This window comes from Heptranchias perlo, chromosome 26 (assembly GCF_035084215.1).
Source record: "Heptranchias perlo isolate sHepPer1 chromosome 26, sHepPer1.hap1, whole genome shotgun sequence".
Lineage (NCBI taxonomy): Eukaryota > Metazoa > Chordata > Chondrichthyes > Hexanchiformes > Hexanchidae > Heptranchias > Heptranchias perlo.
Window position 1 is genome coordinate 14,730,124 of NC_090350.1, and position 23,655 is coordinate 14,753,778.

Here is a 23,655-nt window from a genome sequence, read left to right on the forward strand (position 1 = left end):
AATGAGGCCTGATCAAACAGGTTGGGTGATAAGGAATGTTAAAACTGCGTGTTTAAATAAACCTGTTTTGTTTTTACTACAAGCACATCCTCCTCCCACCACTGCTTACATTCCCAGCACAAAGGCTAAAGGGAGTTACAGTAATAACTTTTTATAACACTTTTGAGGCTGATTTCAGGTTGTCAGTAAAGACAAGAAGGCACTTGGAGCAGATGGTTGTCCGATACAGTTGGGCAGATCTCCTGCAAATTCAGAACTTTCCATTTCTTTGTGGTTACATAAAATTACATAGAATTTACAGCACAGAAACAAGCCAACTCGACTATGCCGGTGTTTATGCTCCACATGAGTTACTCCCACCCCTCTTCATCCAACCCTATCAGATAACCTTCTACTGGTTAGAACTAGGTGGTCTCGTGATACAAGGGTTCATTGTGTATGCTGTTACCCAACAGCAAACTGCTTTTGATACCTGCAACAATATAGTAAGCTTGATCTCACATGTTGAGGCAAATTGATTAGGCTCATTATAGTAAAATTAAATCTGTTAAAGCAAACTGATTAATTAAAAGGCAAATTGAGCAAGCTTAATAAAGCACATTTATTGAGGTTGTTATAATTAATTTATATTCGTATCTTTTGTGGAGAACAAAACCTCTTATGGGATATTATAAAAAATTTGTTACAGCAAATTTTTAAAACACATTTTGCAGGAGCACATTAATGGCAAATATATGAAATAAGTTATGACCATTATAGTGACTGCAAGGGTCATTATGGAGAAAATATGAAGCTCTTATAATGAATTCAATCAGTCTACTGCAGGTTACGTCTGTTAGCACAAGGAGGTTAACCCAGTTGTAACTCATTGAAATGTCCATTGTTTCACTAGATCTACTGGAGCTGGCAGACGGATTGAGTCTGCTATGGAATAACAGTGAGAAACTAATTACATCTGTTTTAATAGTTCTTGAAGTAGTTTATGAAACCAGTTTTAGTGGCTTTAGTCAGGTTTGTTCCAGTGCTTTTATTGAAGGAAACTTTAGTGGAAGTTTAAGCACAATGAATGGTATGCATTTAATATAACATCAGGGTAAGAGGGGGTAGATGCTGAGAGAATGTTTCCCCTTGTGGGAGAGACTAGAACTAGGAGCCACAGTTTAAAAATAAGGGGTCTCCCGTTTAAGACGGAGATGAGGAGAAATGTTTTCTCTCAGAGGGTCGTAAGTCTGTGGAACTCCTTTCCCCAGAGAGCGGTGAAGGCAAGGTCATTGAATATTTTTAATTTAAGGAATCTTACAACACCAGGTTATAGTCCAACAGTTTTATTTTAAAATCACAAGCTTTCGGAGATTATCTCCTTCGTCAGGTGACTCACTCACCTGACGAAGGAGATAATCTCCGAAAGCTTGTGATTTTAAAATAAAACTGTTGGACTATAACCTGGTGTTGTAAGATTCCTTACATTTGTCCACCCTAGTCCATCACCGGCATCTCCACATCATGAATATTTTTAAGGCTGAGTTAGATAGATTCCTGATTAACAAGGGAGTCAAAGGTTATAGTAGGTTGATGGCAAAGTAGGGTTGAGGTCACAATCAGATCAGCCATGGTCTTATCAAATGGCAGAGCAGGCTCGAGGGGCCGAATGGCCTACTCTTGCTCTTAATTCGTATGTACAGAAATTGTAGTGCACTAATCTCGTTGGTCCTTTCGTGAGAGGGTAAGTATTGTGAATGAAGTGCACTTACCCTGATCTCAGTCCTTTGCCATTATTATCTTCACTGTTTTTATTTATTTAACAGTTACAGTTGAAAGGCTTCATAGGGGATCCCTGTGCAAACTATTTTAGTGGAGCACAGGAACTGGGCATTTGTAGGCAATGGGATTCACCTGCTATGTGTCTGCTCCACTACATACACAAGTGCTTTTTGTTTTGTGGATGTTCTGTATGGTTTAGTGTTCCTTTGTTCTCCGAGCTGGTAATTTCCTGAATGTGAAGGGAAAGCTAAACTCTGCATGCACAGGATTCTGGACAGACAATGGCCCTGAAATTCCGAGCAACTTGCTCTGCTGGTAGAAGTCCAGTGAGCCAGGACCCCTGGCCATCCATGTAGATAGTTGCTGACCCTGTCTGAAACCCTTGTGTCAGTGGGCCGGGACCTCCAGCTGTCCATGCAGTTAAACGCTGATGCTGTCTGAAGTGCTGGGGTCAGCTGATTTGAGTATCATTGGGCAGGACATGCATGAGAATCCCACCAGCAATTGGGCAGTTACACCCAGGGAGTCCAGAAAAACAGGGCGAAGTTCAAAGTGCAAAGTTACATTTAAAGGGCTGCAGCATGTTAAAGGGGCCAATGCACTGGATTAGACACAGAGATGGAACCTGCAAAAGGAGAAAAGAAGAGGCCCTGAAACAGCTCAGAACATGATTTGGATATACTGATGGATGAACTGAGTGGTTTGAAAGATAAGAAACTTGCCAATGCAGCTGCCTGTTTGATGTGGAAGGGGGTGGCAGTGGCTGTGGCAATTAGTGGCACTTCCATAACTTCCAAGGACTCCCTTGCAATGTCAGAAGAAATTTAATGACCTGACATGCACAACAAAGGTAAGTAACAGGCCAACTAAGCGCCAGGATTGTCTGGTGAGATCCTCAGAGAGAACCTATTACTCCCTGCGCTCAATGATTAGGTAGTAAACTATGGGGTTTCCCAGAACATATATTTCTTCATGTATCAGTGTGTCTCTAACATGGATCCCCCACTTTGCCAGTACTCACATTCTGCCATGCACGTTAGCCCTTTGAAGTTCAGCTCCCATGTCCAAATGTCTGTACAGCGTCTTCGAATTCATTCACTTGAGGTAAAACTGTCTGCATTCTTCTTGAAGGAGTAGTTAGTTAGCATGCAATGCTAGAGAATGGCAGGCTACAGGTATAGGAACCCTTGACATCCAGTGTTTAACCCAACAGGAGTAAGAGGCCATGGCAATTCTGGGAAGTAACTCTTCCCAGAAATTATGGAAGTTATGGAAGTGCCACTAATTGCCATGGCCACTGCCATCTCCTTCCAAATCACCCAAGCAGTTGCATTGGCTGATGAAGAAGTAGAAGTTTCTATACCCACAATGGGTTCAAGATGACCAAGTGCATTTAGGAAATGCTACAATATTGAGAATAGACCAGGGTTGGAACAAAATATTTGAAGCAGCAACATGCTGATAACTTTATCTTTCAGTGACAGCAGAACTGTGCTAATTATTGGTTTGGTTTTGTATCCTTGAACTAGCAAACTAGGATGGGCCACAGGAAGGAGCTAAAGATGAGTCAACATCTGCCACTGGTTGCAGAAACTCACCCACCCTGTCACGTTCACTCACCAGCCCAGAAGCAGTCACTAGGGATAACCAAGATGGTGCAGATGAGGAACAGTCACTAGCTGAGTCACTGAGTGGACAATGATCACATGGGTCCTACCATGAAATGAAGGGTGCTTGCAGAGCATCATACACATGTGTACGCACTGTGCAGTTTCTCACCAGATGTGAAGCAGGTGGATACTACGGCCTCAGAGTACAGTGCCATCCTCCACTGCACAGTCGAGGAGGAATTTTCTTCCATGCAGTGCTTTCTGGAGAGAATGACATCTTCAGGAACATCTGCATGCATCCATCTTAACAATGATGCCTCCAGGCCAGTCAATGCATCACAAGTGGAAGCATTGAGTGTTGACCTTCAGACATGGGGGACTGTGTGGAGAGCACGTAAGATACGGGTCTCCATACAACCCAGGGCAGCATGTTGGAGAGATTCAGGGATAACCAGTACACACACACTCAAGGTTGTTGAAAAATTGGTAGTTTGGTCAGGTCTATTCTTCTGAAGATCACTGGCCTCCAGTATCCTGTTCCCAGTACAGGTGGGAGAACTGGTTATCATACTGATGAGGCTGCTTTCACTCAGGACAGCAGCACCTCAGAGATTTGCAATCATCCCAGATGCCTCACAAGTCGAAGGAACGGAGCAGAGCCAATAAGTACACTTCAGCCTTTCGTGGGACCATTTTAGAACCTAATAGCTGTGAGTGAAGGGCCACCTCTGACCCGAGAGGCTTGTAATATTTCTGAGAAGCCATCAACATCTCAGGCCCTTAGCTCTGGAGATCTTCAGCCTCCATTGTGTCACCGCCTGCCTCGCCCTCCTCCTTGAGTACAGGAAATCCTGGTACTCCGTACAGCACCTGGTACAGCACGTTGAGTTGCCTCTGACCAGTATCAAACATTATGAAATTGCCTTTAAGACTCCATCAACTCTTCAGTCACCTGGTCCTGACAGGCACACCTGGTTTTTACAGGTGCTTCTTAGAATGGTGCAATTAAGGGACATAAATTACATGTCAGCTTATCCTAAATCCTTCAATTACATACTTGCACTTCTTATTGGGTGAGTGATTCTCCCACTCACCTTCACATCTGAGATAATTTGAAAGGCGCTATACCTGGGGTGGAAGCCCAGCACATCTGTGTCCTGTCCCCTGCCCCACAGTGCAAAATGTGCCACCAATATTTTATCTCAGAGCCTAAGAATTTTGGAGCCAATATCTTTCATAAAGAAGTCAGAAATTGGAAGTATTACCAGGTTAACTTAGAATAACAATGTGAGATGGAACTGAGAATCTGGGAACATGTACAGCTGATACAAAGCTGCAAGCACAACGGCACTTTGAAATGGTAGGTCACAGATTCATCAGCGTGACTGCCACACACCAAATTCTCGATCTTAGCCGGACAACCAGAGAGAGGAGATAAGCAGAGGTTAGGCACTTCCTCACAGGTAGGGAGGGAAAAGCCATCGGACAAGTTGCCTCAGGTTCCTGGCACAGCTAGTGTCAGTCTTAACTCACTGGGTTGCATTCTCGCCTCTAAGTCTGAAGGTTGTGGGTTTAAGTCCCGCTGCAGAGACTCGAGCACATAACCCAGTACTGAGGGAGTGCTGCACTGTCAGAGGTGCTGTCTTTCAGATGAAATGTAAAACCCAGGCCCCATCTGCCTTCTCAGGTGAACGTAAAAGATCCCATGGCACAATTTTGAAGAAGAGGAGATGAGTTCCCTGTGATGTCCTGGCCAATATTTATCCCTCAACCAACATCACTAAAAAACAACAGATTATCTGGTTATTATCTCCTTATTATTTGTGGGACCTTGCTGTGCGCAAATTGGCTGGTGTGTTTGCCTACATTACAACAATGACTACACTTCAAAAGTACTTCATTGGCTGTAAAGCATTTGGGATGTCTTTGAATCAAGAACATATTGGTAGAAGCCTGGGGAAATGGCTGGCTATTTGGACAAAAAATACTGCATGACACTAAGTGACCAGAAAAGGAAGGGGGGGAGGGTGAGACACTTTTAAAATGAGAATTTAAGAAATGATGAAATGGGAGATGTCTAAATAAGTGTGTGTAAAGCCTGACTGAAATCTACTTAGTGCAAAATGGTACAAAGAAACCAGATGCTTTTCTCAGCATCTCATAAACAACATCATGTTGTTCTAATCTTTTCAAAGGAATAATTTCCTTGCTCAACCTTCAAACAGCTATTGGACCAATTACTGAGACACACTGAGCAGTAAATTGTCTGATCCAATAATAGATGATTTGTCAGCCACTGTTTCCCTTGGCGACAGGACGCAAACTCTTCGATTACCTTGGAAACCTTAAGGTAGTGTCTCTCCTGCAATAAATTTTATTGAAACATATTTTAATCTGCCTTCAGCGGCAGAGTGCTGTCAAATTCCATGGAGATTGAGGAATTTCAGTTTACTGTAAGGATAGATTTTATGCTTTGATTTTGGAAGTAATTTAAAATAAAATGAAATTGGAGGAGAATTTTTTCTTGATGTAAATGTAAGGGAACTTGGCACATACTAAACTGGGCTTCTTTTTAAATGCATCACGTGTTTTAAAGTTTGAAGTGTAGAAGTGTTCAGAATCCTTGAGTATGTAGATCAGTTTTTTTTTAACGCTTTGGAGTTTATTTCCCTCCAGTAGCACAATAGTTAACACATTTGCTCACTATTTAATACAATAATCAACCTGTTTTCTTTAAATGGGTGAAGCATTGTGTTAAAACACTGTACAAAGGAATTCAATGCAAACACGTTAACCAGTAAGAGAGGATATAAATAAGGTAACGCAATCAGCATAGACGCTACAGTTAGAATTGAGGAATAAGAGAGGACTTAAGCCTGTAATGGCAGTTGTCTACAGGCCTCCTGATAGCAGCAATGAAGTGGCAGAATGTATTATTTCAGAAATTGGAGAGGCTTGTAGCAAAAACAGAGTTGTTTTAAAAGGGAGGCTTTAATTTTCATATAGATTGGGAAGAACAGAGTAGCTCAAGTCAGAAAGGTGCATTCAAGATAGTTTTCTGGAGCAATATGTGCTGGAACCAACAAGGGGGGAGGCCACATTAGATTTAGTAATGAGTAATGAGCCCGACTTAGTTAATAATCTAACAGTAAGGGAACATTTATCTACAGTGATCACAATATGATTGAATTCAATGTTAGTTGCTAAGAGTCTAGATTTTGGTAAGGCTAACTTTAAAGGGATGAGACAGAGACTGACAACAGCAAACTAGTCAAAACTGTTATCGGGTAAAACTATAGGTGAACGGTGGGAGATGTTCAAAAAATAATTTTGCTTAATACAGGTCCAGTGTAAACCCCTAAGGGGCAAGAGCTGTATTTACCAAAACAGGTGATAGATAACATAAAACTAGAGGAACGAACATACAAAAGTGCAAAGAATAGTGTAGATCCAGGGGATGGGGAGAGATATAAAGAATAGCAAAGGAAGACAAAAGAGATGATAATTGCTGCAAAAAGGGAATACAAAAAGAAATTTATGAGTGATATCAGGATTAACACAAAAAGTTTTTACAATTATATTTGAAGAAATAGAGTAGTCAAGGGTGATGTGGGTCCTTTAAAAACAGATGCAGGTAATATTGCAAATGAAAATAAGGAAATGGCAGACTTGTTGAATGATTACTTTGTGTCAGGAAGAGGATAATATACCTGACATTCCAGGGAAACTAATAATGAATCAATGACTGGAACTCATTAATGTTAATGTAAGCAAGAAAACAGTATTCAAAAAAATAATGGCACTAAAGACGAACAAATCCCCAGGACCTGATGGTTTTTACCTCATAATTTTAAAGGAAGTAGGTGAGGAAATTGCTGATGCTTTAGCCATAATCTTCAAAAATTCTCTCGATTTAGGAATTGTTCCTTTAGAGTGGAAAATTGAAAATGTAATTCCATTATTTAAGAAAGGTGAGAGAGAGAAACCAGGAAATTATAGACCTGTTAGTCTAACATCTGTTGTGGGGAAGTTATTGGAATCTGTAATTAAGGACAGAACGATTGGGCACTTAGAGAAATTTGAGCTGATTAGAGAGAGCCAACATGGATTTGTAACAGGTAGGTCATGTCTCACGAACCTAATTGAATTTTTTGAGGAAGTAACTAAAGTAGTAGACAGGGGAATGCCTATGGATGTAATTTATATGGAACTCTAGAAGGCATTCGATAAGGTTCCACATAAGAGACTGTTAGTTAAAATTAAAGCTCATGGAATTGAAGGCAAATTATTGACCTAGTTAGGAGATTGGTTAGACGGTAGAAGGCAGAGAGTAGGGATAATGGGTATGTACTCGAATTGGAAGGAAGTGAATAATGGTGCCCCAAAAGGATCTGTGCTGGGGCCTCAACTATTTGCTATATTTATTAATGACTTACATAACACAATAGAGAGCCATATATCCAAGTTTGCCAATGGCACAAGGATTGGTGACATAGTAAGTAGTGTAGACGGGAGCACAACATTACAAAGAGACAGTGCTAGATTAAGTGAGTGAGCAAAACTGTGGCAGATGGATTTCAACGCAGGTAAGTGTGAGATCATCCATTTTGGACCAAAAAAGGATAGATCCGAGTATTTTTTAAATGGTGAAATGTTAGGAACAGTGGTCATCCAAAGAGATTTAGGGGTCCATGTACACAAATCACCAAAACGTAGCGGTCAGGTAAAAAAATAAATAAAAAGGCTAATGGAACATTAGTCTTTATATCTAGAGCGTTAGAATATAAAGGCGAGGAAGTTTTGCTATAGCTATACAAAGCCCTCGTTAGACCAAGTCTGGAGTAGTGTGTAGAGTTCTGGGCATCAGACCTTAGAAAGGATATATTGGCCTTGGAAGGAGTGCAGCGCAAATTCGTGATAATGTTACCAGGGCACCAAGTGCTTGTATTCCCGGGAAAATAGAAGGTTAAGGGGTGATTTAATTGAGGATTCTAGGATTTTGGAAGGAATTGATAGGGTAGATAGAGAGAAACTTTTTCCGCTGGTGCGAGAGTCTAGGACAAGGGGACATAACCTTAAGCGTCTGCAACTCAAGAAACTTCGGCTCAGAGTTGTAGGTATGAGAATCACCGGGGGGAGTCAGTCATGGGAGTGGGGATCGGGGGTCAGTCATGGGGAAAGATGTCGGGATAGGGGGTCTGCGATCATTGGGGGGTTGTCATCAGGGGGTCCGCGATTGTTGGGGGCGTCGGGGGGGTCATTGCGGGCGTCCATGATCATTGGGGGAGAGGGTCGGTGTCATTGTGGGGGCCTGCGATCGTTGGGGGGTCATTGCAGGTAGGCTTGAAGGGCCTGGGGGAAGGACTCCTGTTCTTCTAGGCCCACAAGCTGTGCCAGAAAACTTACCTGCTGTTTTGGGCCTTCTTGCCTCCTCTCACGTGGCGAAAAGGAGATGGCCCGGGAATCCCAGCCCCTAGGCAAATTCTGCAAAAATGGAGGCCCGCAGCCTCCTTGAAAGGTTTTAGTCACCAACCCACCTCCTGGGAACGGGTTAGCAGCCTGCCCCTCATCCCACCCCGGTGAAAACCGGAAATAGGCTGGTTGGGGGCGGGTCTGAAATGGTTGCGATTTTGAATGTCCCCCTGCCCCCAACCCACCCATTTTTCAATGTTAAAATCATGCCCCAGCAGTAGGGAAAATGCTAGAATCTTTTATTAGGGACGTGGTAACAGGGTACTTAGAAAATCATATATGATTAGGCAGAGTCAGCGCAGTATTATGAAAGGGAAATCATTTTTTCACAAATATATTAGAATTTTTTGAGGGTGTAACTAGCAGTGTAGATAAGAGGGAACCAGTGGATGTCATATATTTGGATTTTCAAATGGCATTCGATAAGGTGCCACACAAGAGGTTGTTACACAAGATTAGGGCTAATGGGATTGTGGTAATATATTAACATGGATTGAGGATTGGTTAACGGACAGAAAACAGACAGTAGGACTAAACTGGTCATATTTTGGTTGGCAGGTTGTAACTAGTGGGGTGCCGCAAGGATCAGTGCTTAGGGGACTGAGTGTAATGTATCCAAGTTTACTGACGATACAAAGCAAAGTGGGAAAGTAAGCTGTGAGGAGGACGCAAAGAGGCTGCAAAGAGATCTGGACAGGTTAAGTAAGTGGGCGAGAAGGTGGCAGATGGACTGTAATGTGGGGAAATGTGAAATTATCCACTTTTGTAGGAAGAATAGAAAAGCAGAATATTTTTTAAACGGTGAGAGAATTGCTGGTAGTCAGAGGGATTTGGGTGTCCTTGTACACGAATCACAGAAAATTAATATGCAGATAGAGTAGGCAATTAGGAAGGCAATGGTATGTTAGCCTTTATTGCAAGGGGGTTGAGGTATAAGAATAAGGAGGTCTTACTGCTATTATATAGGGCTCTGGTGAGACCACGCCTGGAGTACTGTGTACAGTTTTGGTCTCCTTATGTAAGGAAGGATACACTTGCCTCAGAAGGGGTGCAACAAAAGTTCACTAGATTGATTCCCGGGATGGGAGAGTTGTCCTATGAGGAGAGATTGAGTAGAATGGGCCTATATTGTCTGGAGTTTAGAAGAATGAGAGATGACCTCATTGAAACGCATAAAATTCTTTGAAGGCTTGACAGGGTAGGTGCTGAGAGGCTGTTTCTCCTGGGGAGAGTCTAGAACTAGGGGTCAATGTCTCAAGATAAGGGGTTGGCCATTTAGGATGAAGATGAGGAAACATTTCTTCACTCGGAGGGTTGTGAATCTTTGGAATTCTCTACCCCAGGGGGCTGTGGATGCTCAGTCGTTGAGTATATTCAAAACTGAGATCGATAGATTTTTGGACACTAAGGGACTCAAGGCACGTGGGGATAGGACGGGAAAGTGGAATTGAGGTCGAAGATCAGCCATGATCTTATTGAATGACGGAGCAGGCTCAAGGGGCAGTATGGCCTACTCCTGCTCCTATTTCTCATGTTCTTAAATTCAGAGCCAGGCTATTCAGGACTGAAGTTAGGAAACTTATCCTATTCATGCAAAGGGTGGTAGAAGTGAGGAACTCTCTCCCAATAAAAGCAGTAGATGCTAGCTCAATTAATAATTTTAAATCGGAGATTGGTAGATTTTTTTCTAGCCGATGGTATTAAGGGATATGGAGCCAAGGTAGGTAGAAGGAGTTAAGATACAGATCAGCCATGATCTCACTGAATGGCTCAAGGGGCTGAATGGTCTACTCCTGTTCCTGTGTTCAGTACAGTCCACACCACTTAAAATGTCCACGTTTAAAACGGGCAGTCGCTTATATCGGCCAAAAAGCGATAACCATTTACCATTTGCATTAACGTCAATTTCAAAGTTGCCGGTTATGGCATCTTAAGAGTTTCATTTATTTTGGGCAGAAACTGTTGTGCTTACTCATTAGTTTGCATCTCGTTAAGGTGCACTGAATGCGGGAACAAACATAAGGAAGTAAATAAGTAAATAATACCTCATTAATTTTTGAAACATCTTCTAATCCCCTCTAAGCGGTGTGGGGTTACAACTGGGTAAAAGGTCACTACACAGAAGGAACTCTGTTTTATAGTGGAGTACTGTAATCGTGCTGCCATGTTATACCGGCTGTCTGGTATAGCAGGCAAATCGCATTTGCTATAAGTGGTGGGGACTGTACTATCATGAAGATTAAAATGTCTCGTGCTTCCTTTTTTTAAAGTATTCACTATCCCCTTATACTGCTGAACTGCTCCTACTCCATTAACATGGTGTGGATTGCAACCTTCCCTTTCTACAGTAGCACTTCTTCTACTTGGACATGCTACTGCAATGTGCTGGGCCTTGTAATATTCTCGAATCATCCCCATTAATAATACGAGGCAGGTTTCAGAGCAGTGAAGAAACAACCGGGCAAGTGTGGCCTTGTGTTAAGTGGCAATCATGACTTTCATTTGCCAGCTGCGGACTGGTGCCCACGGCTTAACATTGTGAAAACCACATCACAGGCCTGTGTGGATGGACTGAACGTATGGTTCAGCTGCTGCCAGCTTAAGTGGTGGTCAGCATAGCTGCCGATGGCTATTCACATCCTGTCTTCAGCTTTTTGCAGAGGAGTCCTCGAAAAGCAGCTCCTGAGGCGGTTTAATCTTCCAGTGGCAGTAGGGCTGTTTTATTTATATTCCAGCACTTCCATTCAAGCTACTGTCCATGACAGCAGTGTAATACAGGAGAGATTGATCTAGTTCCAGTTTGCTTGGAGGAAGAGTGTGGTCAAACTGAACTTTAGCCAACTGGCTTACTCCCCCCACCCCCAGCCCCTCGGGTATAACACTAACTGCAAGTGGTGAAAGAGATGTTTCTAAACAAAGAAGGGAAGAACTTACATTTCTACAGAGCCCTTCACGACTGTAAGATGTGGCAAAGCATTTGACAGTCAGTGAATTATTTTTTGAAATGCAGTCGCTATTGTTATGTGGGCAATCATAGCAGCCAAACAGCAATGAGACAGGTAAGTAACCGGTTAATCCGTTTTGGTGGTGTTGGTTGAGGGATAAATATTGGCTAGGACACCAAGTGAACTCCCCAGTTCTTTTTCAAGTAATGCCATGAGATCTTTTATATCCACCTGAGCAGGCAGACAGGATTTAAGTTTAATGTCTCATTCGAAGGACGGCATCTCTGACAATGCTGCACTCCTTCAGTGCTGCACTGAAGTTGGTGATCAGTCTGATCCTCTTACTCCTGAATGAGCTGTAAAGGTTGTCACTTAAGCAAAGCCAACAGCAGATGATGAGACCTTGGTGTTCTGTTGTTTTATACACTACAAAACCCTTGGTCCTTCAATGTACAGACAAAATCACTCCAGGCTTCTGCACATGAAGTAATTATGGACACTGATTCCCGTAAAAATACAGTTAAAGTTACATGTAAACAAATCACTTTTTTTATATAGAAGTCATGACCAAAAGATGAAGTTAATACTTTATAGCTGCCTGCGTTATTAATGAGAGGCACTTAATCCTACATGCAAAAGTGGTGCCATATTCCATTGTGCCATTACCCCTGACTCTCCCTAACCTACGTCCTATGGGTAGATTTGTATTGTACACAGAGGATTTCAGAGCATTAACTGCTGTCCCCATCCTCTCAAACAGAAAGTGTTTTTAAGTCAGATGGATGTAATTGCTTTTGCCACTGGAACTGAGGTAATAGTAAAATATATTACACCATTGGGCTTCAAGCAGCTACTTCGCATTCAGACCTGTACAGGGAGAACTCATTGACCAAAAGGGGGGAAATCATTAAACAAAAATCGAAAAGTGGCTGCAGAGACTAAGCCCCCTTATTTAGAATCATGTAAATGATTCTAATGGACAATTATGGCTCTTTCACTCATGTAAGTACCTTTGACATGTTGCCAGTGTTACCACAGAAGTATATTTTTACACAATAATAACAATTTTATGAAGCAGTCTCTGGTTGTGTTTAGTACTTCTATTGTCTTCTTGGTAAATCTTTTGGTTTCTTTTGATATATTTTTGGAGGGGGTATATATATTTGTCCATGCTGAGAATGAAACCTTATAAACTTTTTTAAACCCTATATTGGGTAGTACCATTCTCATGGTGAGTAAGGCTCCGTTCATTGTGCCCCAGTAGTGTACCTTAGTCCCTAAAACAGAAGACAAGCCCTTCCTGTTATATCTCCATTTCCCACCTCAATTGCCTCTGAAGGAGAGTGCTAACTTGTGCAGTATTAGGGACAGTTCTATGCTGGGGATGTGCATCCATTTGGAACTGAGCTGAGATTGTCCCAGGCTCAAATCGTCTTGGGTGGAATTGCAAAACAGGCGACAGCGAATAGGCAGCCCGATACACACTCCGCCTGATATTCTTTTCCATTGAGGTCAATGGGCAATAAATGCTGGCATAGCCAGAGACACCCACATCCTGAGAATTAATTAAAAAGAGAAACTCCAGTGGTGGAAAGGGTCATTAAAGTCCAACAAGTGTCTCTGTGTGACTGCTGTCAGTGTCTCTCCATGATCAACTGGCAAGAGGTGTGTTTCTGTGGCTCAGGCCCAGTCTTGGTAATTTCTCACACCCACCTTCATCACTGCTGGGCGGTTCTCCATCTACTGGTGCAGATGTGAAAGAAGTAATTTGCCAACGACAGGTAAGTGCAAATATCAGCTGAAAGTTTTCAATCCTCAGCTTTTATAATGAAGGTTACACTAATTCCTGCCTTTATTAAAATGACACAAATGTTGAATAAAAATGTAAAACGGTTCTTACTTTATTTGGTTCTGTGACTAACTCTTAATAAATAATAGCCTTAATTCATTTTAAGTTTTAAAATATATTTAGGGTATTAATTGTTGAAAAATGTTGTAACTCCTGCTCCCATTATAAACCTACATTGCAGAGCTGCCTGAAACACGACTGAGTCTTGGGTCAGGAGTGATTTTAGATCCATGATTTCACACTGTATCCACACTGCTGTAATCTCATGGGGGCAATGTTAGTCTTGAAGGGCCACTATTTTTGTAGCTTTTCTAATTAGATGTCTACTGGCTACCACAGTAAGAGTGAAGGTGCTGATCGGTGCTTCAGATTTGAATCCAAATTAAATCGCAACTTTAGAACCCATAAATGAAGTGATGTTAAATCTTATCCAAAATTCCCGTACTACTCACATGATCAATGAGATCTTTCACCATGCCATTCCACTGCCCCTTGTCATCTGGAGTTCCATATTTTCCATCTTGTGTCAGTTGAATATCATAAACAAATCCCAGGATACTGGATAATTCCTTCAGCAAATCAATGCAGTATCCTTCAAATCGGTCATTACCAGAAAGTGGCTTGTCAGACTTCTTAAACATGACATATGGTTCCTCCTGTGAACAAGTCAAATTAGCAACAGTTAATTGCCAAGGTCACTTCCAATGCTGAAAGCATTTAGTTTGGATACGTGCCCTACCTAGGTAAGTGACAATAATGAATTATGCTGACTGAGTACTCGAGCTTTATTAAGCTCTAAAATTAGCTTGAAGCCAATTAGATAGTCGTTTCCTCTCTTTTAAGTGTCTTCATATACCTTATGTGCATCGAGCTTCATTTATTCAGATTAATATAGACTGTAGATAAGGTTCAAGTGTCACTGCCCAGTATTTCCCTACAAATGGCTTTATTTGCATGTCAGGATAAAACTACTGTGTCTTAACTGTTGCTCAATGTCAGGCAGCTGATTGGTTGATTGTCCTTTTGAGGTTTAACCTTGCTTGATGACGCCATTCACATTGTTATTTAAATATAAAGTTCCCAGAGAAGGAGGAGCTTCAGTTGCCTCTTTTTAAAAGATTCGTAAAGGTGACACTGGTTTTGCCCCAATGTCATTAATAGAAACAAATTTGCACGTGTCCCTTTGTTTAAATGATCAGTTCCGTACTTTTTTTGGTGACCCTAACCAAATTAGACAACACTATTAACACAAACTGCCGACACTCCGGTTTAGTCCTGGTATCATTCAGTAGCCGACTCTTATAAGCCAAACTGTTAAAATGGGAGGTGCTGAAGAAGGAGGTGGTTTTCAGGGATTGTAGGTTTAACAGTAATTAAGAGTGGTTTTAAAGAAACCTGTTAATGAGGAGGATATGAGATTAATGTGGAATGGTTTCGGCAATACCCGTGTTCTGAGGAGGATCAAGAATGAATAAGATTGATTTGGTAAATCATAAGACTGCAAGAAAATATGGAAAGATGAAGGGTCACATGGCCCATCAAGCCTGTTCAATGTAACAGACCATGTGCACTTCACAGTATCATGGACCTGATCCACATTATTTAAACTCCTGAGAGAGATAAATAACAACATGTAAAACTTCCAAGAAGATAAAGCTTTATGGAGCTTATCCGTGAACCCGAAAGGTAATCGAGCAAAACTAAAGCATATGCATCTAACGTTACAATCTACTCGATTCAAATTTGACCAGTTGGATCCCATGGACCATAGCCCCATGGTCACAGCAGAACAGGAAGCATCATATTTCACAGAGTATTTGATCATAAGTTTCTCAATTTAAAATCTTCAGTCCCACTGTTAAGGATTCATATAGTCCTTTTGCAGATTCACTAGTATGCTGGCTGGTATGAGGAAAAACAAATACAAAGACTTGGAAAATTGGGTCTTTTTTCATAAGAACAATGCAGATTATGGGGGGATATGATAGAAGTGTTTATAATTATGAAAGGATAGGACAGGGCAGATAGAAGCAGATTGTTTCCTGTCGTTGAGGGACCAATAACAAGGGGCCACAGATACAATATTTCACATGAGAGATTTAGAGCAGGAGAAATTTCTTTACACAAAAAGTTGTGAGGCTGTGAAATTGACTTCCAGGGTTAGTGGTTGAGGCAGAAACTATGTCAAGATTCAAGATTAGATAGGATAGGTAGATGAAGGAAATGGGGTTGAAGGGATGTGGGAATAGGGTGGGTAAATGTGATTGGAACTATTTGCTTGCGTGCTGGGTAGACACCAACATGGACTGTTTGGGCCGAATGGCCTGTTGCCATGTTGTAACTCCTTTTTGAAAGAGGAAGTTGTGCCTCTGTTGTGTGGGATGGTCTCTAGAATGTAAATTGTGTGATCCGGTAGTTGTCTACTGACAGGTGCTTAGCAGAAGAACACTCATATGATGGCTACCATTGCCGCTCTCAGGAATGGGGTACGGTTGTAACCATTCATCGCCTTTCCTTCAGTCCTTTATTCACATTTCCTGGAATGTTCTGCTTTTAAACTGGTGCTGGTTTAGTTCAGATTGCAGGAGACCAATAGCCATGACCTGGCTCCACTTTACACTGTGAAATCAGTCGGCCCTATCCAGGCAGCCATGAAAAGCTGGGTCTAGGAGTCTACCATCAGGCTATGTTGGCTGCATCTAGCATTGTGAACACGGGGAATGGCTCAAATCAACAGGTCTCCTGGAATCCAAACTAAAGCTGTAGCAATGTAACTACTGTTCCGCTGAACTCCAGTTCCGAGGAAAGGTAATCGACCTGAAACATTAACTGTTTCTTTATCCACAGATGCTGCCTGACCTGCCGAATGTTTTTTAACATTTTCTGTTTTTATTTCAGATTTCCAACATCTGCATTACTTTGCTTTTATCATGCACTTGAGTTTTGTTGAATAGTTTCAGTGTGAAATGAATTTTATTTGCAGCACAAGAAACTAAACCTTTTTGGCAGAATCAAATAGAGAAATATGTTTTTTAAACAGCAAATGTATGAAATGCAGTGTAGGTTGATCTGCTTTTTAAAGAGGAAGTGATTAATGTTTGGGTGTCACCCTTCATTAGAACTCAAGTTTGTTACTCACTCTTAACCTGCATGCAGCTATTTAAAATTAAACATAGTTTATTAGCTAAATCAGTCTGTCCTCAATCCAGGTAATCTCCTACCCACCTCTGGGCTGCCACGATGCCATAGGACAGGGTTGGATATGATGGTGAGGCAGTTTTATCTTGTCAATGTAGAATGCATTTCCAGTCAGGATTATTGTGGGTGAGTGTGGTAGGAGGTTTCAGTTCACAAATTAATATGATGTATCTAGGGTTAGATTCCCAATAAAAGGATAAAGAAGAGTGGGAGGAGGCTCATGTGGAGCATAAACATTGGCCTGGACCTGTTGGGCTGAATGGCCTGTTTCTGTACTGTACATTTTATATGAACAGTGCTGAGGTCCCTACAATTATATTTATTTTCATATTCAAAGGATCTGTTACCCTTCCAGGAGAATTTTTGTTTTGATTTGAACGGCCCCAGTCCCCTCTAGAACATCAATCTCAGGCCTTCATCACTCACGTCATCACTGCCGCTACAAATGACACTTTTGGATTTTCTCCCGTAATAAAAGCGACCAAACATTCAGTTTAGCTGCAGCTTACGTTACAACAGCTTCATGTCCCATTGCACTTTCAAGCCTAACTCCTTGTCTTCATGGGGATAGGTTTTGACTTTGTGCGCTGGTGTAAAATGCGTGATAGTGAGTCGGCAGCCCTTTTTACATCTTCAAGGGAAATAAAGATTGAAAGAGATGTAAAACGGGCTGCTGATTTACGAGCACCCGCTTTACACCAGCGCTCAAAATCAAGGTCAACCCCCATGTGCCATAAAGGGCTGCTTTTATGGCGGTCAGCTTTTTTGGGATGCATCTGTTTTTTTTGTTCTGAAGCATTGTTGGTCAGCTTTTATTTGTTTTCAAGGTTGCTATGTATGGCAAGGTAATTGTTGTACCTAGAGTCACAAAATGCAGTGACACAACGGTGAAGGTGATGCAATGTCAGAAGTTTGCCTCAGGTGAAAAGATTCGCACATTGTAAGTCCAATTGCAAAAACAATAATTTACACTTTATGGCACCTTTTAACTTTGGGAAGTATCCTTATGGAACTCCACAGGGAACGAACACCATGCAGGAATTGAGAGAGGAGTTCAAGGAGATAGCTGAAAGCATGGCCACGGAGAGAGATTTTCAAGAAGCTTTTGACGGTGGAGAGAGATGTAGCAAGACAAAGAAGTTTAGGGAACAAAATTCTAGCATTCAGGGGCATGATGGTTCTGCCACCAATAATGGAGCAGAAATAAGGACAGGAGAATTCACAGCAGCTCAATCAGAAAAATGGAGAGTATGGGCTGGAATGCAAAACTGGAGATGGCTGCAGAGATAAATGGGGCAAAACCATGGAGCGATTTATAAATGGGCGGGGGTGGGGTTGTGGAGCTAGTCTAAACTGCTGAGGACAGGAGTAAGAAGTTAGCATGGGATAGGTTGCGAGCAGTGGAGTTTTGGGTGAGTTACAGCTTGCGTTTGGGAGACCAGCGAGGACAGTGTTGGAGAAGTTACGCTTGGACAAGATGAAGGTGTGGATGAATATTTCAGCAGCAGTAGAAGGGATGTACAGATGGAGGTGGGTGACGGAGGTGGAAATTACAGATCTTGATCATGTATAGGATGTGCGACTTGATGCAAAGTGTGAGAATTTTCAGGCTGCATCAGATATTTTTCTCCTGCTTAGTACAAAGACCACTCTCATAAACAAGCCCCACTCCCCATAAACCATAAATGAGCCACGCTCCCTACAAGTCGAAATATGATCTTTGTTATGAATTCGGGTCTGCCATAGATACCTTCCTAGGTTCAGTGCTATCATTCACTCCCATAAGTAGTCTGAGCACTTAAGTTTTCTAACAGTTAACTCATCCTGCTCAATGTCCACTTGTATGATAGTGTAACCCATGGAAAGAATCATTGCATACCCCATGTGTCCTGGACTAGATACTTGTGTCTTTTGCATGAATGTCGTTTTCAATCTCTCCAAAAGGCAGACCAAGCTACAAATCATTAAGGTGCTTTATTTCATAGTAAGGTGCACATACAGAGCAACAGTTAATTCATCTAATTCAATCGGTACAACTTGTCTTTGTGCAATGATACAAAATAAAGAATATGCCATGCTACCCCACATCAATGGGTTGATTTGACTCAAACAAGAGATTTCCTAACTGTTTCTCCAACATTTGTAACTTTCTGAGCCCACCCCAAAAAAGGCTCTCAGTTTTTTATTTTCTGCATCACCTCTTGACTGTCCACAAAGGAAGTTGGCACTTGGTTCCTGACTCCGCCTCCTGTCTGGGCTTTGGCTAGAAGAGCTGCTGATCAAACCTGCTACTGCACTCTTTTCCTTTGAAACTAGCTACTTGCAAAGCTCAACAGTAAGGGACATTCACCCCCATGCCTTGGGATGAGACTTGTAAACAATTTTACAACACCAAGTTATAGTCCAACAATTTTATTTTTAATCCCACAAGCTTTCGGGGGCTTCCCCCTTCCTCAGGCGGTGTGGAAAACCGCCTGAGGAAGGGGGAAGCCCCCGAAAGCTTGTGGGATTAAAAATAAAATTGTTGGACTATAACTTGGTGTTGTAAAATTGTTTACAATTGTCAACCCCAGTCCATCACCGGCATCTCCACATCTTGGGATGAGACAACAGCTCCCCTATTGTTCCCGATCATCCTGGGTATGCTGATAGGGTAATGGCATCAATGTCTGGCTTTAATACACATCCTACAAATGCCTGCAGCCTGTGATCTTTCTTTCGAAACAAAGGCAAATCCACATTGTCATGTTTCAGGTAAAATCCAACACTTAAAAGTAATTTTTTCCAAATCCTTTCTTTGGGAAAAATGGTTAGAAAATACTTGTAACATGACAATCTTATACACAAGGGGCTCAATTTTAAAATCAAATTTCAGGTGCGTTGGGGGTGGGGGGGTTGCAAAAATGGCGAAAATCCCGAGCAGGTTCGGAAGCTGGCTCCAACCTGCCGACCTCTGGGTTCCCCACAGACGCGCCTGTGTGCGCACGTGCTTCGCGAATCCGGAAGTCACGCCGACAATTAAAGCCGGCGGGATGATAGTTAAAGAACCAAATGTACTCATTGAGGTACTTAAGGTACTTTATTTCTGACGTAGTAGAATAGTTGAAATGATTTTAAACTTACCTGGGCAGCTTTCCCACAGCTTCCGATTCACGCCTGATCAGGCAAAAATAAACAAAATAAATTAAATAAAAAACCATTGCACAAAGTTAAAAAACAAAATAAACCTACCTTTCCACCCTGCTCCGATGTCTGGTCTCCCCCTCTCCCCCCGGTCTTCCACTCCCCCACCACGATCTTCCACTCTTCCCACCCCCCCCCCCGAACTTCAGCGTCCTCCACTCTCTGTTCCAGCACCGCATGACGTCTCGCTCTCTGTCTTTCCCTCCAACCCCGCCCCGCATTGCAGCTGCTGTCGCCTCCTGGCTGGCTGCTGGGCGCGAAACCCGGAAACAACCTTAATCACCATCAATTACATCGCGATCGGGTCGGAAAAGGTAAGTTTTTTTTATGGGGGTTCGCCACGCGCACCTTCACCACCCCCCCCCCCAACTTCTGCCAACCCGCCACCATTTCAAAATTGAGCCTAAGATATCAGGTCATGTAAGTTGCCTACAGTCAAAACTTTGCTACTGTGATTTGCTCACTCTAGGGGTACAGATCCACAAATCACTAAAAGTAGCAATGTAAGTTAATAAGGCCATTAAAAAGGCAAACCAAGCACTAAGATTCATTTCTAGAGGGATAGAATTGAAAAGCAGAGAAGTTATGTTAAACTTGTATAGAACCTTGGAGTATTGTGCACGGTTCTGGACGCCATATTATAAAAAGAATATCGAGGTAATGGAGATGGTGCAAAAAAGATTCACAAGGATGATACCAGCACTGAGAGGATATACTTACCAGGAAAGGTTGGGGTTCTTTTCTCTAGAAAAGAGAAGGCTGAGGGGTGACCTAATAGAGGTCTTTAAGATGACGAAAGGGTTTGAAGGGTTGACATAGAGGAAATGTTTCCACTTGTGGGGGGAGTCCAAAACTAGAGGTCATAAATATAAGATAGTCACTAATAAATCCAATAGGGAATTCAGAAGAAACTTCTTTACCCAGAGTGGTAAGAATATGAAACATGCTACCACATGGAGTAGTTGAAGTGAACAACATAAATACATTTAAGGGGAAGCTAGATAAGTACATGAGAGGAAAAGGAATAGAAGGTTATGCTGATAGGGTTAGATGAAGAGGGGTAGGAGGAGGCTCGTGTGGTGCATAAACGTCGGCATGGACCAGTTGGGCCGAATGGCCTGTTTCTGTGCTGTAGACTCGATGTAACTCGATGAAATAACACAAACCTTCTTGTGATCCCGTAGTTTTCAGGTAAGGAAGAATCATTACTCTATCAGACCATGTGACTCAGGCTATTATATATGAATTAGGTTTATTTAAAGTAAAAATGAATCAGTGGTAAAAGATCAACATAGCAGATGGTACTAAATTACAACATTTAATTTACAGCTCCTAGCAAAAAATAATAAAAGATATGATGCTTCAATAATTCTCTGAAAAACACTAAACTTGAAAAATGTCCATATCAGGTTGATTCTACCCCATGGAGCCTCATGTGTTTAACTCTACACAGGCGACAGTACATTAGAACAGGAAGAACTAGCGAGCAAATACTCCTTTTGGGATTATTACTCTGTTGTCTGTTTGATTTGTAAAGTCCAAAGAGTGATAGACATCATACATGATTGAACAAAGTCATCAAACTAAAGTGGTGGTTTCCTGGCCCGGATAGCAAATTCATGCACTCCCAGTTACAAGATTTCCCTTACTGGAATCATTTCCGGATAAAGCAAAACCTACAGTGTGGCTTTGCAGTCATTTCCTGGGAATCCCAAGACAACATATGAACAAGACTTGTTGATCGTAGCATCAGTACAGCTACATTGCAGCCAAGGGTAACTGTATATTCCATTTGCACTAAACATATCAAAGCACCCTAACACACCAAAGAGCCCTAAACACAATGCAAAGGGCAAAAATTCTGATATTTCATCGGCAGTTTGGAGCTTCGCTAGATACAAGTGTCGGTCACAGAATTGGGGCTATAGTGTTGCAGCTCTATCTCCAAACCAAGCTCTCCACACCCACAGCAGAGCTTTGCAATTTCTGCCCTTAGCTCTCCCAGGCTTTCAGATGAAAAGAATAATAAAAAGTTGTATGAAGTCAATAAGGACAGATTATTATCTGCCATGTAGCTCAAGGCGAAGCACATTGGTCTGAGCTAGTACCCAAGGAAAGGGATGGAATTTGGGCAAAGGACACTTGCATATTCCTACTTTCCTACTTGAACAGGTGGTTTATATGTTGCAAAGCAACAAATTGTAGGAGAGACTTATTGGTGCATTGGGCAAGAACATTGACCATTCCTCAGAGTCTGAATCCAGGCTGGTAAAACACCTCCTCTCTGATGGGTGTAAAGGGCTTGAAGGGATGGCAGTTTTTTGAAAATTATTTGGCTGAATAACTTTGGAGAGGGAGAAGAACTGGAAGCACCAGATGCAATTTCATCACCAGGAAGTGGCACAATGATGCATTTAGACACAATGACCTGGAAATTCGGGAGCTCCCATTTTTGGGCGCTCAGGGGGAGAATGGTGGGGTTCAAGGCCCGATATATTGAACGAATGTCAATTTTTTTAAAAAATTAGGTTTTAGGGAGGGTATCTCGATATTTTGTGAAGAACCAGGCTTTAGACACAGTAGGAGATTTCTTGGAAAATCAAGGGTGCATTGCTCGCGATTTCCCATCCATTAATGCCAATGGGCAGTAAATCACGAGCAAAGAACCTGTGATTTTCTGATAAATCAGTAGCTCCATCTGAGGCCTCGTAGCTGGTATTGGGCCTCAGAAAGATCTGACCTCTGAATTGATGAGAACACTATTTTGACATCTTTAGACATAGAGAAAAAGAGAGCACAGGAGCATGAGTTGAGAATGCTCTTGTCCATCAGCTTCTCACGTTCAAATGTTGGAGAGGGGTAATTGTGATTGAATTTAGTCTGAAATAATATTTGAAGTGGGCTTTAATCTATCTGTTTCTTGCACTCTTTGCATGCTTTTCTTGAAGAACATTTCAAACATCATTTGAAATTGAATTATCTGTTGCATGTTTTGTTCTCCAATATTTGAATTGTGTGACCTTCAGGAACAAGTTTATTCTTCAAGACTATTTTTACCAGAAATCTGAGCACAGCAAAGGTTCAGTGAAAGCAATACTGGCATTTTGGAGCTGAATTAACCCATTAACATAATTCCCATTTGTGAATGTAAACCTGGTAATTTTGTTGCCTTTAATTCCTCTCCAGGGTAGCTTTCTGGATATCAGAGGCACAAGACTGAGTGCTGCCTTTGGATTCAACGCGACGGTAAACCCAAATGGTATTGATAGCCAAGGCAGTGGGGGCAAAAAAAAAAGATAGCCACTACCAGCAGCTGTGGCTTGACGTTTCTGGCAACTCCACGTCTAAACAACCAAATGATCTCGCGAACCTGTCTGGGGATTCCCCAGAGACTGTGGAATTTGTTGAAGTTAGAAACAAGTTCCATATCTTAGTCAAAACAGTTGCAAATGCGCTTGTACCCGCTGTTGTTTTAATAGTGTAATCCCTCCTCTACAAGGAGGAATGGGGGAGCTTCAGCCTCTTATGCTGGCTTGTTTTCTTGACTCTTCTTTCACCCACACTGTTGTTCAAATCACCCTGCATTGTAAGAGACATGGATCCCGATATCAGCGGGGAAGCGGGCTGGCAGCGGCGG

The 23,655-nt window shown here is 42.0% G+C and overlaps 1 protein-coding gene across 1 annotated transcript in view; it reads right to left on the reverse strand.

Annotated features, from left to right (window-relative positions):
• Positions 1 to 23,655, reverse strand: part of LOC137342515 (glutamate receptor ionotropic, kainate 3-like) — a 363,766-nt gene that overhangs the window by 154,931 nt on the left and 185,180 nt on the right. The window contains exon 10 of the mRNA XM_068006438.1: positions 14,090 to 14,293. Coding sequence (XP_067862539.1) covers positions 14,090 to 14,293 — 204 coding nt within the window. The remainder of the gene's footprint in view (positions 1 to 14,089; positions 14,294 to 23,655) is intronic.